The following is a 19333-nucleotide window of genomic DNA, read 5'->3' on the forward strand; positions in this document are numbered from 1 at the left end:
AAAGCTAAAGCAAAAACATGGTTTTCCCCACCATTTACTGCTCCTTTCTAATTTATCAAACTGTAGGATACAAATAATGTCATAAGAGAGGTATTTGCGATAGAGCTACTATTCAAATGACAGTCTCATGGGACATAACTTAATGTTTTGTAAAACTTTTTTTGTGTGTATTTACCTTTTGTCTTGCAGTTTTCCTTCAAAAGAACAACTATTCTACAGCTGTATGATAATCAAAATAATTACTGTGAATTAAAATATGCACAGAAGCAATAAACCAGATTAATCTACAAGTAATAAAAATGATGCATAAAGCAACTGTTAGATAATTTCTTTTTTATTGCAGAGCTTGGATAATGACATAGCATTATATTCCACAGACTTCCAAAAATTAAAACATTGCTTTAATATACTGATTGGACTTAGTCCCTATCTTGCAATAAAATTTTTTGCAGAATTATTTGAAGAATCATGGAAAAAGAGAAAGTAGCACATAGAGGAGGGAGAACCAGTTTAACTCCAAAACTGAAACAGGATTTAAGCTTCAGAATACTAAAGATGATGATAGATAAAAACAAAGTAGAAATATAATTTATGCACACAGTAGAAAAATCTACTGAAAACTAACTGTAAACATTATATATAAGTGTGGCTAGAAAGATAACCAATATACATTGAGAATATTCTGATGTCATTATGAAGCAAATGATTTAAACAAGTGTGATTTATAGCATTTCTGGTACATAAGAGTTACTCAACACTAAGAGTTGTTTTGTCCCAGATTCAGTTCTGTGCCATCTTTCTTATCCCAGTAAGAACTCTGAAAAGAATCTTTCACGATGTATTACTGATGCACTTCTAGCATTTTTATCCTTGAAAGCTATTCCATCTCCAATGAAAAGAATCTGAAGAAAGAAGATTGTTGGGCAGCACAAATAGAATAAGATCATGTATCAAAACCAGGCACCCAAAATATCCCATTTTATAGAAAGAAGAGAAAATAGTTACTCTCCAGGAAAAAAAAAAAAAGAAGGTAGTTATTACTGAGTTTTTTCTATTACTGCCTGCTCAGAGACTTAAGTTGAGAAACATTCCTTTGGAGGAATAGAAAGCTTAAAAACGGGTGAAACTTTTTCTCTCAGAATCCAATTTTCCAGTTCCATGTGTAAAATGTTGTAAAGAAGATTTGACTTTATGTTTTCACAAGATACTTGATGCTTCGAGAGGCCTTTTACATACCTCTCTAATGGATGCTGCTTCCAAGTGCATATCTGAAGGTCTATTGTGAGGACAGAATTTCTTCTGAAATTAGTTATTTTTCAGATGACCACAGAAAAAAGTTCCTAGAAACCATGCAAATTCTAGAATGGAACATCTGACTGCCAAACAACCAGGCTTTTGAAAGTGATTTTTTTTTTACAACTCTTCCATCAGCTCTGAACTACATGTCTTCCAGGAGTTTATTAAGAAACTTAACAAAAACAAAGCACACTTGGGAGCCCTTCTCTTCACTCATTTGTGCTTGACTTCTGAACTTCCAGATCATAGGACAACTGTAAAGGAACAATATTCATCCTTATTACTCTGTGCTTTTCTCTGGATGCTAAGTTAGTCCTGAAGTTATTATATGAGAAGTTACAGTCATTTTTTATCTTCCTCTTTTCCAGCACAAACATGCATCTGATCTCAGATAGTATTATCAATTTAAGATAAAAGTTCCTGATTACAAAAAAGGAAAAATTCAGTGTGACATGGTTTGAGGAAAGTAAAATTGTAATATTTTCTTTAGGAAAAAACCCACATGTAACCTTTTAATCATTCACCTCATGAAATTAAAAAGCCAGTGTACTTGAAGAACCAAGACATTAATCTGGTTTTAGTCTAAATCAATACCTCTGTTATCTAGAAGCTGGATCAAGGATAACAATCAAGGATGTTCTTATGTACTGCAAAAACCACACTGTTTACATGACTTCTCCATCTCTCTACTTATTCTACAACTTTCAGCAATGGAGTGCTCTAACTTTATCGATATGAGAGCAAAAAGTGTGTTAACTGAATACATCTTCCCCCTCTAGGTCTCACAATTTCTGCCTGACATGCAAGAAGTCTCATTATTAAAAGACTACCCAGTGCAAAGGCATTTACAGTTCTTATCACTCACCTTAAGCCCGATTTAAGGAATTCTCTCAATAGGTTAAGGAACATCAATATTTATATTCAATGGGACACAGGAGAGAAGCAGCTAGCATTCATATTTGTCCATACCCAACATCACAGACTGAACATCCAAATACTTTTTTATAACTGGAACACCATTTATCACAAGTCTTTGAGATTAAGTCTAACTCACACTTTTGGAATCATGTCTAAGTATATTAAGCACTATAATGCTGTTCCTTACTACGTAAGGAAAAAAATTTACTTTTACAGTAAACTTCTGACCTCAGATATATTTAAAACTGTATTTCCACAAAAAAATAGTATATTTTCCATCTTATGATCTCCAACATCTAGACTATTTCTCTCCTTCCCTTTCACTAGTCCTAAATAACAAACCAAAATAAGCATAGAGAAAATAGATGCAATATAGGTAGAGCTACTTTCTCCATGTCAAATTTCATTCTATATTTAAATGTTATTTATATGAATGACAACAATGTTAAAATAAAACCTAAACTCTCAAATATACAAGATGAGTATGTAACTAAGGTAGAAGAAAATGAGAATATGCAGGGTATGTAAATCAAGCTAATGCAAGAGAAAAAAAACATACTCTTAAAAAGGCTCAAGAACTAAGAAAATACTGTAAAATTTTCAGCTTCCTCACTTTCACTGAAGAATCTATGTTAGTAAAGCATGAATAAAAAAATATTGCTAGATACAACTATGGTTAGTAAGGATGTTTTCTTATTTACTGAATTTCTTTTTGTCATGGTTTAACCCCAGCCGGCACCTAAGCACCACACAGTCGCTCACTCACTCCCCCTCCAGTGGGATGAGGGAGAGAATTGGAAGGGTAAAGTAAGAAAACTTGTGAGTTGAGATAAATACAGTTTAATAGGTAAAGCAAAAGCTATGCGCGCAAGCAAAGCAAAACAGGGAATTCATTCACTACTTCCCGTAGACAGACAGATGTTCAGCCATCTCCAGGAAAGCAGGGCTCCATCACATGTAACGGTTACTTGGGAAGACAAATGTCATCACTCTGAATGTCCCTCCCTTCCTTCTTCTTCCCCCAGATTTATATGCTGAGCATGACATCATATGGTCTGGAATATCCCTTCGGTCAGTTTGAGTCAGCTGTCCTGGCTATGCTCCCTCCTATTTTCTTGTGCACCTGGTAGAGCATGGGAACCTGAAAGGCCTTGACTGCTTAGCAACAACTAAACACATCAGTGTGGTATCAGTATTGTTCTCAGCACAAATCCAAAACATAGCCTCATACTAGCTACTATGAAGAACGTTAACTCTATCCCAGCCAAAACCAGCACACTTTTAAAATCCTATGGTGATCCTCATGAGACAACAGAAGTTACATGCAGTAATTGCGCAGCATCAAGGCCTTCTGTTTCTCACTCTGCCCCTGCAGCAAGTAGGCTGGGAGTGTGCAAGCAGCTGGGAGGAAACACTGCTGGGACAGCTGACTCCGACTGACCAAAGGGATGTTCCATGCCACATGACATAGCGCTCAGCAATAAAAGCTCAGGGAAAGAGGAGGAAGGGAGGGGACGTTCGTGGTTATGGCATTTGTCTTCCCAAGCAACCGTTATGTGTGCTGAGTTATGTGCTGACGTTATGTGCTTGGAAAGCACTCCTTGCTTTCCAAGAAGTGGTTGGATATCTGCCTGCTGATGGCAGTTAGTGAATGAATTCCTCTCTTTGCTTGGCTTGTGCGCGTAGCTTTTGCTTCACCTTTTAAACTGTATCTTGATGCACAAGTTTTCTTGCCTTCCTTCTATTTTCTCCCCATCCCGTGGGAGAGGGGAGTGAGCAAGTGGCTGTGTGGGTACTTGGTTGCTGGCCAGGGTCAACCCACTATATCCCTTGTGACGATACAGGTTGCGGAGTGACTGGCTGAGTAGCAGCTCTGCAGAAAAGGACCTGGGGGTCCTGGTAGACAGCAAGCTGAACATGAGCCAACAGTGTGCCCTGGCAGCAAAGGCGGCCAACAGCATCCTGGGCTGTGTCAACAGGAGCATAGGCAATAGATTGAGAGAAGTGACTGTTTCCCTTTATTTAGCACTTGTTAGATCATATCTAGAATATTATGTCTGGTTTAGGTCCCTCAATGCAAGGAAGATGCTGACAAGCTGGCATTTAGCCCAGTGGAGGGCTGACAAGATGGTTGTCAAGATGTGCTCTGTGAGGAGAGGCTAGGGGACTGGGCTTGTTCAGTCAGGTGAAGGAAAAGCTTGGTGGGGAGGTGGTGGTGGCAGCAGCTAATAGCATCCTTTCAATACCTACAAGGAGGTTGGTAAGACCTCTTAGCATGATCTTCTCTCCCTTACCCCCAAGAAAAACCAATCATGCTCCACTATAAATAAAGATGATTAAGGTTCTCAACTACAGAGGTGTGAGACATTATGTCGGAAAACATTTGACTTGCTCTTGAATTGACCAGTGTCAATACTAATGGGACAATTGGGAAAAAAAAAAAAGAAAAAAAAACACAAACAGCTCTAGATCTCCATTTAAGTGGAGACCTGTGGGATCTTTGGGATTTGAAGAAAGGTAGAAGAAGTAGACCTGTACTAGGAAGCTTGGTCCAAAGAACTAGATCTATGGAAGTGGAGGGCTTCATGTTGAGATCAAGGGTGAATAGCTTTCCAGTATCTCCTGAATAAATATCACTGAGTAGTCAGTTCCAGATGTAAACAGAAAGAAAATGAATGTTTGATTCCCCTCCTCCCTTTTGTGTGTATGCAGTCAGACTGGACAGTCAGACAGCAAGTTTGCATATGACACCAAGCTGTGTGGTGTTGTTGACACGCTGGAGGGAAGGGATGCCATCCAGAGGGACCTTGACAGGCTGGAGAGATGGGCCTGTGAGAACCTCATGAAGTTCAACAAGGCCAAGTGCAACGTCCTGCACATGGGTCAGGGCAATCCCAAGCACAAGTACAGGCTGGGCGGAGAATGGATCGAGAGCAGCCCTGAGGAAAAGGACTTGGGAGTGCTGGTGGATGAGAATCATAGAATCATAGAATCATAGAATCGTTAGGGCTGGAAGGGACCTTCAAAGGTCATCTAGTCCAACCCCCCTGCAAGGAACAGGGATATCTCCAACTAGATCAGGTTGCTCAGGGCCTCATCCAACCTGGCCTTGAACGTCTCCAGGGATGGAGCATCCACCACCTCTCTGGGCAACCTGTTCCAGTGTTCTACAACTCTCATGGTAAAAAATTTTTTCCTAATATCCAACCTGAATCTACCTCCCTCTATTTTAAAACCATTACCCCTTGTCCTATCACAACTGGCCCTCCTGAACAGCCTCTCCCCATCTTTCTTGTAGGCCCCCTTGAGGTACTGGAAGACCGCTATAAGGTCACCCCGGAGCCTCCTCTTCTCCAGGCTGAACAGCCCCAACTCTTTCAGCCTGTCCTCATAGGAAAGGTGCTCCAGCCCTCTTATCATCTTCGTGGCCCTCCTCTGGACCCTCTCCAACTGGTCCATGTCCTTCTTATGTTGGGGACTCCAGAACTGGACGCAATACTCCAAGTGAGGTCTCACGAGGGCAGAGTAGAGGGGGAGAATCACCTCCCTTGACCTGCTGGCCACGCTCCTCTTGATGCAGCCCAGGATGCGGTTGGCCTTCTGGGCCGCAAGAGCACATTGCCGGCTCATATTGAGCTTCTCGTCCACCAGTACTCCCAAGTCCTTCTCCTCAGGGCTGCTCACGATCCATTCTCCGCCCAGTCTGTATTTGTGCCTGGGATTGCCATGACCCAGATGTAGGACCTTGCACTTGGCCTGGTTAAACTTCATGAGGTTGGTACGGGCCCACCTCTCCAGCCTGTCGAGGTCCCTCTGGATGGCATCCCTCCCTTCCAGCGTGTCGACGGCACCACACAGCTTGGTGTCATCGGCGAACTTGCTGAGGGTGCACTCCATGCCACTGTCCACGTCACCGACAAAGATGTTGAAGAGGGCCGGGCCCAACACGGACCCCTGAGGGACGCCACTCGTGACCGGTCTCCACATGGACATCGAGCCGTTGACCACTACTCTCTGAGTACGGCCATTGAGCCAATTCCTTATCCACCGAGTGGTCCATCCATCAAACCCATGCCTCTCTAGTTTAGAGAGAAGAATGTCGTGCGGGACAGTGTCAAAAGCTTTGCACAAGTCCAGGTAGATGACATCCGTTGGTCGACCCTTGTCCACTGATGTTGTCACCCCATCATAAAAGGCCACCAAGTTGGTCAGGCACGATCTGCCTTTGGTGAAGCCATGTTGGCTGTCACCCACCACCTCCTTGCTCTCCATGTGCCTTAGCATGGTTCCCAGGAGAATCTGCTCCATGACCTTGCCAGGCACAGAGGTGAGGCTGACCGGCCTGTAGTTTCCCGGGTTCTCCTTGTTCCCCTTTTTAAAAATGGGGGTTATGTTCCCTCTCTTCCAGTCATCGGGGACCTCGCCAGACCGCCACGACTTCTCAAATACAATGGCCAGTGGCTTGGCAACTTCATCCGCCAGTTCCTTCAGGACCCACGGATGGATCTCATCAGGTCCCATGGACTTGTGCACCTTCAAGTTCCTCAGATGTTCCCGAACCTGCTCTTCAAGTACAGTGGGCGGTGGTTCATCCTCACAGTCCCTGCTAGTTCTTTCCACAGCTTGGGCAGTAAGACAAGAGGCTTTATCAGTGAAAATTGAGGCGAAAAATTCATTGAGTACCTCATCCTTCTCTATGTCCCGGGTAACCAGAGCACCAGTATCCTTCCGGAGGGGGCCTACGTTCTCCTTGGACTTCCTTTTGTCCCCTACATACCTATAGAAGCATTTCTTATTGCTTTTTATATCCCTTGCCAAATTCAATTCCTTCAGGGCTTTAGCCTTCCTCACCTGATCCCTGGTCACTCTTACAGCTTCTCTGTATTCCTCCCAGGCTATCTGTCTCCGCTTCCACCCTCTGTAGGCTAACCTCTTCATTTTCAGTTGGTCCAGGAGCTCCTTGCTCATCCACGCAGGCCTCCTGGTCTTTTTGCCCGACTTGTTCTTCATCGGGATGCACCTCTGCTGAGCTTGGAGGAGGTGCTCCTTGAATGTGGACCAACTTTCCTGGGCCCCTCGTCCCTCCAGGGCCGCCTCCCACGGCACTTTGCCCATCAAGTCCTTGAAGAGGCCGAAGTCCGCCTTCTTAAAGTCTAGGGTACAGAGTTTGCTGAATGGTTTCCTTGCTGCCCCATGGATCTTGAACTCCACCGTGTCGTGGTCACTGCAGCCAAGGCTGTCCTTAAGTTTCACCTCACCCACCAGTCCCTCCCTGTTGGTGAGCACAAGGTCGAGCATGGCACCCCTCCTTGTCGGCTCCTCTATCACCTGCAGGAGGAAGTTGTCATCCACGCATTCCAGGAACCTCCTGGACTGCCTGTGCCCTGCTGTATTGTCTCTCCAACAGATGTCAGGGTGGTTGAAGTCCCCCATGAGGACCAGGGCTTGTGACCGCGAGGCTGCTCCTATCTGGCTATAAAGCGCCTCATCTGCTCTGTCCTCCTGGCCAGGTGGCCTGTAACAGACCCCTACTGTAACATCCCCTATCCGTCCCCGTCCTCTAATCTTGACCCATAAGCTCTCTGTCAGCTCCTCCTCCGATCCCAGGCAAAGCTCCACGCACTCCAGCCGGTTGCTGACGTAGAGAGCGACACCCCCTCCTCGTCTCCCCTTCCTGTCCTTTCTAAAAAGCTTATACCCCTCCATGTTGACACTCCAGTCATAGGAGTCGTCCCACCACGTCTCCGTGATGCCAATAAGGTCGTAGCCCTGCTCATGTGCACGCATCTCCAGCTCATCCTGTTTATTTCCCATGCTGCGTGCATTGGTGTACATACACTTCAGCTGGGCCTCCGACAAAGCCGACTCGCTGGCTGGAGCGACAGGGGTTCTCTTGGACGGCAGTGTAAGTTCGTTTGAACATACCTGCGATCCTTCCCCAGCCTCTGGACCCTCAGTGCTGGCACTGGTGCCATGCTGACAGCGGTATGAATCTGACTTCTTGGCTGGAGTGGCTGGAATTCCCTTCTTCTGTTCTACGGGTACTTCCAGCATATCTTTATCATTCTTGATATTCCCCCCCTCCCCCTTCAAATCTAGTTTAAAGCCCTGCCAATGAGCCCTGCTAGCTTTTGAGCTAAGACCCTGGTTCCCCTCTGAGAAATGCATGTTCCATCCGGTACCATCAGACCTGGTTCAGGGAAAGCCTCCCCATGATCAAAGAAACCAAATTTCCGTCGGTGGCACCAGCCTCTGAGCCATCTGTTAATCAAATCTGATTTTCTGTTCCTCTCTATGTTCTTTCCTGCCACTAAAGGGATTGAAGAAAACACTAGCTGGGCTCCTGACCCTTCGACCAATCGCCCCAATGCCCTAAAGTCCCTTTTGATGGCCTTTGGACTTCTCTCTGTTAGCTCATCACTACCAACTTGCATTACCAGTAATGGATAATAATCAGAGGGCCGTACCAGAGCAGGGAGTTTCCTAGTGACGTCCCTGACGCGGGCCCCAGGGAGGCAGCAGACTTCCCTGTGGGTTGGGTCTGGTCGACATATTGGCTCCTCTGTTCCCTTCAGAAGGGAATCACCTATGACAATTACCCTCCTTTTTCTTTTAACAGGGGCAGTCAGAAGTCGTGAGGCAGACTGACTCCCCTTAGGCAACCCTCTGCGTGGGCCCTCGTCTATGTTTTCTTCTTTTGATGAGGTTTTAGTACCGATGGCAGTCTGATCCGGCTTTGGAGACACCTCCAAGCAGGGACAGCCATCACCCTCCCTGTCATCTAGTTCCCCTTGCAGAGCACTGTACCTGTTGCATAAGGACACCTGGGGGGGCGGGGGAATTGCTATTCCATTGCGCTTGCCACGCCGAGCAGGGACCTTGTGCCATTGCTCCTTGTCCCCTAATTCCTCGCATTCCCTGATCCCCTTTACCCTCTCCACTTCTTTCTGCTCTGCCACAACCAGATTATGGCAGCTGTCAATTTCCCTCTCGCTTTCCCTAATTATTCTTAACCTGCTCACCTCCTCCCTGAGCTCCAGCACTTCATCCTGGAGCTGCGCCACCCGGCTTAGCAGGTCATCAACCTGCTCGCACCTCACGCAGCCATCCTCAGGGTTGCTCCCTGAAGCTCAACATGAGCCAGCAATGTGTGCTGGCAGCCCAGAAAGCCAACCGTATCCTGGGCTGTATCAAAAGAAGTGTGGCCAGCAGGTCAAGGGAGGTGATTCTGCCCCTCTACTCTGCTCTTGTGAGACCCCACCTGGAATACTGCATTCAGCTCTGGAGTCCCCAACACAAGAAGGACATGGAGCTGCTGGAGCGAGTCCAGAGGAGGGCCACGAAGATGATCTGAGGGCTGGAACAGCTCTCCTATGAAGACAGGCTGAGAGAGTTGGGGCTGTTCAGCCTGGAGAAGAGAAGGCTCCGGGGTGATCTTATTGCAGCCTTCCAGTACTTAAAGGGGGCCTACAGGAAAGCTGGAGAAGGACTTTTTACAAGGGCATGTAGTGATAGGACAAGGGGCAATGGCTTTAAACTGAAAGAGGGCAGATTTAGATTAGATATAAGGAAGAAATTTTTCACTTTGAGAGTGGTGAGGCACTGGAACAGGTTGCCCAGAGAAGTTGTGGCTGCCCCATCCCTGTAAGCGTTCAAGGCCATGTTAGATGAGGCTTTGAGCAACCTGGTGTAGTGGAGGGTGTCCCTGCCCATGACAGGGAGGTTGGAACTAGATGATCTTTGAGGTCTCTTCCAACCCTAACCATTCTATGATTCTGTAATTCTATGACCTGCCACAACAGCTGGGTATCAAATGATCTTTGCTGTAACACGAAGTCTCAGAAACAAAACGTAGGTCTATTCCACATTTCCAACCCCATCTCAAAACATTACAACAGACTTGTCCTTCAGCTGTAGCCTTCTTGGTGGACAGTTTTTCTAGACTGGATAATAAAACAAGCAGTGAAGGAGAATCAGTCTAGATACTGAGATGCTCTCAGTGAGGATCTCAGCAGCTGTCAATCTGTGCCAGAGGCAAACCCCATAGTCTTCTCCATAATGTAAGAAAGACGTTTTGATGGCTTTATGGGCACCAGGCTTATGGTCTCCATCTGCAGGTTGCTTGTCAGAGACATGCAGTTTCCCAAAGCAGAAAAAGCAACTGCTTCCATCTCTGTCAGGAATGCTCCTGTTGTGGGCAAGGAGCTTAAAGCCCTTCAGCCAGGGTGAAATCATCTGCTGTAGGAGATAGAAGGAAGGAGAAATGATCTACTTCACTGAAGAACACAGTAAGAAAAGGCTTGGTAAGAAAAGGCTGTCAAGGTGGATTGGTGTCACACAGCCTAGCCCAAACCGAAGCATCCAGGGACAGCAACCATGCACAGAAAAAATAGGAACTAATAGTAGAATATGAACCTCAAAGAATAAGCACAAAGAGATGGCAAATAGGATAGGAACATCTGGAACTGAGAACTGAAGGACGCACAGTACACACTACCCTATTTATCCATGTATTCTTCCTCCCTTATGTTTGATACGTGTGCTCTACAGATACCAAAAAGGCAAAAAAGCTAATGTTTGAAGCCAGTGTTGTGAGTGCATGCACAACCACCCACCATGTGAATGTGCATGTTAACTACCACTCAAAGAACAAAGAAGTGGGATGTTGAAAGGTAAATAGTGTGTCATAAATGACACTTTGTGTTTTGTCATATGTAGGACGTTAACTTTTACCAAAGTCTCTATTAGCTGATAAATGCATAGATCTTGCTTGCTAGAAAGTTTTAAGATAACTTTTCTCCCCGAAAGCTCAAACTTTTAACATTTCAGGCCAATCAAGTAAATGACCATGATGTAAGTAAAATTAGATAAGACATAATGTTTTAAGATGGTCACTGGCTAAGAACACAAACCTGTGACAGATTGTGTTATAGGAAGACTAAGATGACTGTCTGCATCTACTGGAAATGCTATATCTTAAGGTACACATGAAGTAAAATTGACGTTTTGTAAGCATAGGTACACCTATGCAAGTCAGATCAGCTTGACCATACTTTCTACTTCACAGGTGGTTTCTCCCTTGAATCTCTGACTCACAGAAAATGACACTATCTACAGAAGAGGAACATAATTTAACTCCAATAATTACAAACACACCCTCTCAAATATTTGCCCTTTGTTCAATTAAATACTACTGTGATGTTACACAATTAACCAATCTTAGAACCAGGTCTTTGAAAGTATACCATGATGCATATCTATCATTTTAGAGACAATTTTTTTCTTTTTAGAATAGTTCAGTTGAAAGGGACCTGCAATGATCATCTAGTCCAACTGTAATGATACTGGGTGACTAAAGTTGTGAGAAAGTTCTGAATTTAAGTATTTCAATAACTTTTTAAGTAAATTTTTGCTTTCAACACTGTAGCTATCTATTTTTTTGTGTATGTGGACAAACATATCTGCAGATAAAAAATTGATGGTTGCACATATAAAACTGCATTTAAACTCCACATTCAGACAAAAGCTATATTATCCTCCAAAGTAAGTATATAAAGAAAAGTTGTATCTAGTATTGCCAAGAGCAGCTAAAAGATGTTCAGCTTAAGTCTTCAACATTCTTGTTTTTTCCCTAGCAAAACTGGTTTAAATTGTAATTATTAAAAGCAACAAAACTTGAAATTGATACTTTAAAAATATTTTGAAAATTTGAACTGAATTTATCCTTAACAAGACTAATACTGAATATGCTTCTGTGTAAAGTAAACGTATGTTCCTTTACCTTTAATCTCACATGCCAAAGTGTGATATTTCTGTTGTTCTCTGTAATAAAAAATTCTCATTGATGCTATTGGTTTAGAAGCTTAGTTAGCTGCTTCAGCAAATTAAGGCATCATTAAAAAACTAGGATCCAATTTATGTGAATGCATCAATGCAAAAGCTGGTGATGAGAAATCCTTGCAAATCCCACTGAGTTTATGGCACAAAGCCTCTACTCTAGCATATCCGTCATAGGTTCTGAAATTTGCTTGTACCACAGATTAAAAAAAAATAAATAAATAAAATCCCTTTGTACTCTTACTCCAGCTCAGAACTGCTTTTATGTTCCCAGTCACCAGATTCTCTACAAGAAACTTCTACATGAAATGTAGACCTGTCGTCTCATGCATAAATATTACTTTTAAAACAAAATTTAAACAATTCAGGCACCAGAATTTGCTCCCATGAAACACTTGTTTAGATTTCAATGGAAGGAACTGAATATGAGCAAAGCAGTTTTTAAAGAAAATATTAACTTATATTTTACATAGAAAAACAAGTACAGAAGAATCCAATGCATAGTTTCCTTTCCTTAGAGATAGGGATTCTGAGTTTCATAAAGTCAAGATAAAGCTAATACTTCACAGGAACTTGTGAATAAAAGAAAAAAATCCTCATTACTCTCAGGATATTCATTATATCTGACTGAAAAACATTATGGCTTTTTAATATTTCTTTCCTTGGTTGCAATATTGAACTTGCTCTCTTTGAGTCCAAGTTTCTTCAACAAAATTCTTTGTTTATACACACCAAATCATAACATATGATGTCCTCAAAATAATATCAGAAGCACTTACTCATCATATTTGATATGATAAATAGCTTCTTCATCAGTGTCCATGCAGTCTGAGTAAGATGTGGATGGTGTACTGTCCAAATTATTTGCATTCTCTCTAGAATGATCTTGACTTAAGTTTCCATTAGTCCTTTTGTAAGAATTGCCACTCTTTACTTGAGCTTTACCATTCTTATGTCCTTTTGTTGCTCGAGTAACATTTTCTATATGAGCTTCAAACCAGGCTCCAATGCTGACATCACGGGCATCCACCAATTCGTTTATCTAAAAGGAAAATTTGATAATGAATATTTATTTTCTATAATCCTGGTTAAGAACAGAAAGGAAAACTGACTAAACTACTTAACTGTCAGTGAAAAAAATTCTACACTGCTGATTTCAACTGGTTTGGACTTGGGTAAGTTAGAGCAATGTTCAGTCATTCAAGTGGTGTGCTTTAAGTATTTTATTCCTCTACTCTTAATAAAATCTGTTATGAACACAATTTGTAAAAAAAATATTTTTAAAAGTTGAGGCTGATTTATTTTCTTTTTTAACCTACAACTTAGCTTAATCTCTCTTTCCACTGAACTTTTTCTTGCTTCATGGAATTGTTCCTTATGACTAAAATAAGCACGTATACTTAAAATATTAGCCCACAACCAGATTTTAGGATTTCCCTGGACTTCCAAATTGGAATTATTACTTAACCCTGATTCTTTTTGACCTGCACTGCTGCTGAATCCTTCAATACTTGAGAAAGGAGGAGGGAGGAAGATGGGCTCTCCAAGTCTAACAAGGCTGCTATCATAACCAATTGAGACTGGTGCTTCCGTAAATCTTTCAACTGTAAGAAAGAGAAGTCTCTTATGACTCTTCTTTCTGTGTTCACAGTAGTGCTGGTAGTAAGTTATGAAATTACTCTGTTGAAGAGCACGTTTCATTCATTCATTATCCTAACACATTTTCTCAAGCCTTCAAATAACTAAATACATATTACTTCAACAATACAAGGTTTTTCCTGTGGTTTGAGTTAAACCACTGAGTTATACGTTGCTTCAGTTACACAGGTGTTCTTTTAAAAACTGTAGTGTGTAAACAGTTATTTTCTTTGAAATATTAACTGGATTAAAATAGTATCAAAAAAAAACCACTTAAGGAACACCTTCGTACACTGCACACCAAGTATAAGAAAACATTATTGCAATAGAACTGCTATAGAGCCATACCAAGTGAAGAAGATAAGGCATATGTAAGAGGACTCTAAGATGAAAAATTTAAAGTAAATTCTAAAAATGCTTACAATAGGTTCAGTTACTGTAAAATCAAATTGGGGGAACTACTTTTCACACTCATTTTGGAAATAATATTTTAACAGGAATGTTTCACAGATGTATTTTTAGTTTTACTTTATTTGCGAAACATCCCTTTCTTCTAATTTTTTTACATAAAGAAGGAAATTTATCTTCTAAAGACCATCTAAATGCCCCTTTAAAAACAACAAAACCAAACAAACAACAATCAAACAAACAAAATTAAGTCCAAAAGATAACGCTAACACAGTAGCCAACCTCAGGGCATGAACAAACTTGTTTTATCGCACTATGATGCATACAAGAGAATTGTGCATTTCCAAAATGTTTAATAAGCAAGCTCTTTACTGATACATAGATAGAACAATTATAAAACTCATTTTTCTGGGATAAATTTATAAGGCTGAATTGCTTCAGGGGCTGTATTATGTGTTTACAGTTTTTTAAAATGAAAGCAATTTAATTTGCCACAGATGTATATGGTTTAATTTATAGCCTTAATCAAGCAGCAAGACAGTGACAGAGATGGATATCTATTCTTACTATACCCAAAGACCAGCATATATAAACAAAACAACATGAATTATATTAATTATCAGTATTTAAACTGAAACAATCATTAGGTAATTTGAAGTACAAATGAAGGCAGTTCCTAAACTCACAAATTTATCAAGAGATAGAGGGTGAAAGGTAAGAATATAATGCATAAAGTACATATCATATTGAGCCTATTTCTTCTTAGTTTTCACATGCTTCCTTGAAAAAAAGCTATCAAAAAATTCAATCCTTTCCTTTTTTCCCCCCCATGTAAAATCCTGGCATCCAATTTAAATTTTTATTCTCAACTTCCACAATATTAAAAGTATACCTTTTAAAAAGATAAACATATAATAAACAAATGAAGGCTCCACCTTATTTTAAGTCAGTCTGTTGACCTATTTTAAACATAAAGAGTGGATATTTCTGTAAGGAAACCTCAGGAAAACATCCCTATGTAACCTTAGGCATTTTGATTAGTTCTAGTTTAAAGTGATTTGCGACTTCCTCCTCCTGAAAATGCAGTTGAGACACAGGCATTATTGAGGTTTCCCCATCTGCAGCTACTTCTCGAGACTAGCTACAAAGATGACAAAGCAGCCATGTTATTCAAGTCAAGAAACATTAGAGCCAGAAAGAAGTCTCCTGTGATCGTTCCACCCAAATGCATCTTTCTACACTGTGATGCTCACGCTTGGACAATAGACTTTCCAGCCTTGTAGAGAGTAAAGGCAAATGATTATGAGTATAAACCCTTGAGGACTATATCACACATTTTATATACCATCCTATTTATATCTGATGAACTAAGGATGTAGACAATAGCAGAGGGGTTCAGAGAAAAATTAAGGCATTCAGAAGAAGAATGTTAATCAGTGGTAAAACAACAAAGCCTTTTTAATCTGTAACTCTGTTATGAATATAATTTGAATTGGTAAATCAACATGGACACTTTAAGCTTAAAGGCAGCCATTGATAAGGAGAGCTTTAAACTAGACTTAGCAGGGGAAAGGGATGCAGTTTTGAGCAACAGAGAAGAGCCAGGGGCTGATGATGTATTAGGAACCAACAGGGAAAACACCTGTGAAATGCCTCAAAGGAATTAGGGCTTGTCCCTCTATAAAGGTGACAAAGTAGGTAGCCCTGAAGTAGCTGAAGTGCCTCAATACCAATGCATGTAAGCAAGGGTAACAAGCAGGAGGAGCTGGAAGCCTCTGTGCAGCTAGAAAGCTACGATCTGATTGTTACCATTGAAATGTGGCGGGACGAATCACACAACTGGAGCGCTGCAATCGATGGCTATGAACTGTTCAGAAGGGACAGGCAAGGAAGGAGGGGCGGTGGGGGGAGAGTTGTCCTCTATGTAAAAGAATGGATTGACTGCACAGAGCTGTCTTTGAAAAACAGTGATGAACTGTGGCATACTAAGGTTTAGATCCTGCCTACAAAAGGCGGGCCATTTCCTCCTGGCTGCGGAAGATTCAACGGCATCCTTGGAGCCGCAGCCCAGGCTGGTGAGCAACAACTGGTGACCCTGATGTGATACATCCGAGAGACCCGGAGAAGCCCCGACTCCCTTGCCGGAGCCCGAGCTGAGAGCCAGAGCCAAAAGAGCCGGAGCCAGAGCCGGAGCGAGAGTCCTTCGGTAAAGAAGGTAAAGCCGCAAGCCCTGATGTGATATTCATGGGAGGGAAGTGTGCTGGAGTTGGAATGAATGGACTGGGTCTCTGCTTACTGCAAAGCCTTCTTGAAAAAAACCTTTGAAAACAAAAAAGCTGTGAAACAAAAAGGGGGAATTATGGCATCCAATTATTATTACCCAGCTGGCTTGATTGAAACTGAATCTAATTAACTAAGTGTGATAGTTTGATGTGTGGGGGGGTGTTCTGGTGGCAGGGGAGGGGATTTGCTCCCTGTGCCACCAGATCTGAGTCCCATCCCCCCCGGGGGAGGTTGAGCCAAGGCGGCGCCTCTGCGAATTGCCCTATTTAAGTTGGGACAAAGGGGCGGGAAAAAGGTCTTTTTGCTCAGGAGCGAGGAGAGAGCAGGAGGGCGCTGCCCTCGCTCCCGGCTCCCGGCCGAGCGGCCGCTCGGGCCCGGGCCGGCGCCATGTGCTCAAGATGGCGCCGGGGGAGCCACATGGGGGACTCGGTAAGCACCCCGCTCCCGGGGTGCCCGCCGGGCCGAGCTCCCCCAGAGAGGATTAATATCTAAGAGAAGACAACCACAACGACCGGGTCAGCAAAGATGGAGCAGGAGGAGGTGTGCTGGAGCTGAGGCTTCCCTTGCAAATCGGTGTGAGATGGCAGGCGGCCCCCCTGCAGCCAGGGTGTACTCGGCGGAGCAGCGACCCACTCGCGGCCTGTGGAGAAACCCACGTCGGGAAGGAGATGCCTGAGCCCAGGAGAGGTCGTGGAGCAGGGGATGCGCGACCAGGTACTGTTGATAATGGGGCATGGAATGCACGACGAGGTCGTGGAGGCATCTGGAGACCGTGGGACGACCCACGCCGACGCGAGTGGCAGCAGCTCCCTAAGAGGCCGAGACTGGTAAAGCCCGAACTGGTGCGATCCATGGGGAGGATTGCAATCCTGCGGGCAGGACTTACTTTGGAAAAGTTTGGGGACTTTTTTCTTTGTGAGTAGGGGATCCACCGAAGCAAGGGAAAAATGGTGTAAAGACTCCTCCTCCTTTAAGAAAGGAGCGGCAGTGAACAACATGGATGAACTGACCTGTACTCCCCCATTCCCTGTCTCCCTGCGCCGCTGGGGGGAAGACAGAGCCAGGAACGAAAGGAAAATAGGGGGTGGGGAGGTGTTGTTTTAAGATCTGGCCTTGTTTTCTCTTTTTTCTCCTCTCAAGTAACCGGTTTCGTTCCCCTATGTCCCTTGTTTAGTAACTGTTAATAAATTGTTTTGTTTTTTAAGAAGATAAGCCTGAGTCATGTTTTGCCCGAGACCATGGTTGGTGGGTGCTCCCTTTTCGGTTCTTGTCTCGACCCTCAGTCCAAAAACCACGACACTAAGGTTGAGACCCTGCCTACAAAAGGCAGGCCATTTCCTCCTGGCTGTGGAAGATGCAATGGCATCCTTAGAGCTGCAGCCCAGGCTGGTGAGCAACAATGAACAACTTGAGAGCTTATGGGTAAAAATTAGGGGCCAAGCCAACAAAGGAAACCTTGTGGCTGATGTTTACTACAGGCCGCCCAATCAAGGGGAGCCTTTTGATGAAACATTCTTAGTTCAACTAAGGGAAGCATCACGCTCGCAGGCTCTGATCCAGCTGGGGGACTTCAATCACCCTGACATCTGCTGGAAGAGCAACACAGCAAGCTGTAAGTGGTCCAGGAGACTCTTGGAGTGCATCAAGGGCAATTTCTTAAACAAGGTCTCTCCAAGGGATGTGAAGAATAACAAGAAGGGCTTCTACAGGTACGTTTGCCAGAAAAGGAAGACAAAAGAAATTGTACCCCTCTGATAAATAGGACAGGGTATCTGGTGACAGCTGACATGGAGAAGGCAGAGGTACTCAACCATTTTTTTTGCCTCAGTTTTCCCTGGCTCTTCTCACATCTTTTGAGTCCCTGAATCTCAAGGCAGGCACTGGGGGAATGAAGTCCCACCCATCATAGGAGATCAGGTTTGAGACCACCTGAGGAACCTGAACGTACACAAGTCCATGGGATGCAATGAGATGCATACCAGGGTCCTGAGGGAATTGGTTGATGTAGTTGCCAAGCCACTCCCCATCACATTTGAAAAGTCATGGCAGTCAGGCAAAGTCCCGAGTGACTGGAGAAAAGGGAAGCGTCATGCCCATTTTTAAAAAGGGTATAAAGGAGGACCCTGGGAACTACCGACCAGTCAGCCACACCTCTGTGACCGGTAAAAATAATGGAACAGATCCTCCTGGAAGTTATGATGCAGCATATGGAACACAGGGAGGTGATTAGGGACAGCCAACATGGCTTCACGAAGGGCAAATCGTGCCAGACTAATCTGGTGGCCTTCTATGATGGAGTGACCGCATTGGTGGACAAGGGAAGAGCTATGGATTTCATCTACCTGGACTTCCGTAAGGCCTTTGACATGGTCCCCCACAACAATCCTTGTCGCTAAATTGGAGAGAGATGGGTTTGATGGATGGACTGTTAGATGGATATGGAACTGCCTGGCTGTGTCCAAAGAGTTACAGTCAAGGGCTCAGTGTCCAAGTGGAAACCAGTAACGAGTGGTGTCCCTCAAGGGTCCATACTTTTATGATTGCTTCTCCATTTTGTTCTAATGGACAACACAGCAAGTTTGCAAAGAAATAAATAGGGTAAAACTAGAAAACCTCCCCATGGCTTCAAATTTCCAGTTAGCTTTATCTTTCTACAGGAAGTAATTTTTGGTTCAGGGGTAAACTTATTTGAGAATACACAAAATGTTGCTGGCATTGTGCCTGAGTATATGAACCCTCCTGAAATCTGCAACACTGGATATCCCAGTGTAGAGACACTTCAGTGATTCTATAGGAGTCAATTTGGACAGAGCCCAGTTAAGAAGTTCTACTTTGACACTGCCCTCATGGTACTCCTACAAAATCAGATTATCCAATATGGGTAATGTCTCAAGCCTGTCAAGGTCCCTCTGGATGGCATCCCTAACCTCTAGCGAATCAGCTCCATCACTCG

At 43.4% G+C, this 19333-nt stretch overlaps 1 protein-coding gene across 5 annotated transcripts in view; it reads right to left on the minus strand.

Annotated features, from left to right (window-relative positions):
- Positions 1–19333, minus strand: part of LOC147526210 (E3 ubiquitin-protein ligase UHRF2-like) — a 162971-nt gene that overhangs the window by 80374 nt on the left and 63264 nt on the right. For all 5 annotated transcript variants that reach the window (XM_086630214.1, XM_086630212.1, XM_086630213.1 and 2 more), the window contains one exon: positions 12831–13093. In XM_086630214.1, the coding sequence (XP_086486340.1) occupies positions 12831–13093 (263 nt within the window). The remainder of the gene's footprint in view (positions 1–12830; positions 13094–19333) is intronic.

The sequence above is a fragment of the Tauraco erythrolophus genome, chromosome W, assembly GCF_009769465.1.
Source record: "Tauraco erythrolophus isolate bTauEry1 chromosome W, bTauEry1.pri, whole genome shotgun sequence".
NCBI classification, from domain to species: domain Eukaryota; kingdom Metazoa; phylum Chordata; class Aves; order Musophagiformes; family Musophagidae; genus Tauraco; species Tauraco erythrolophus.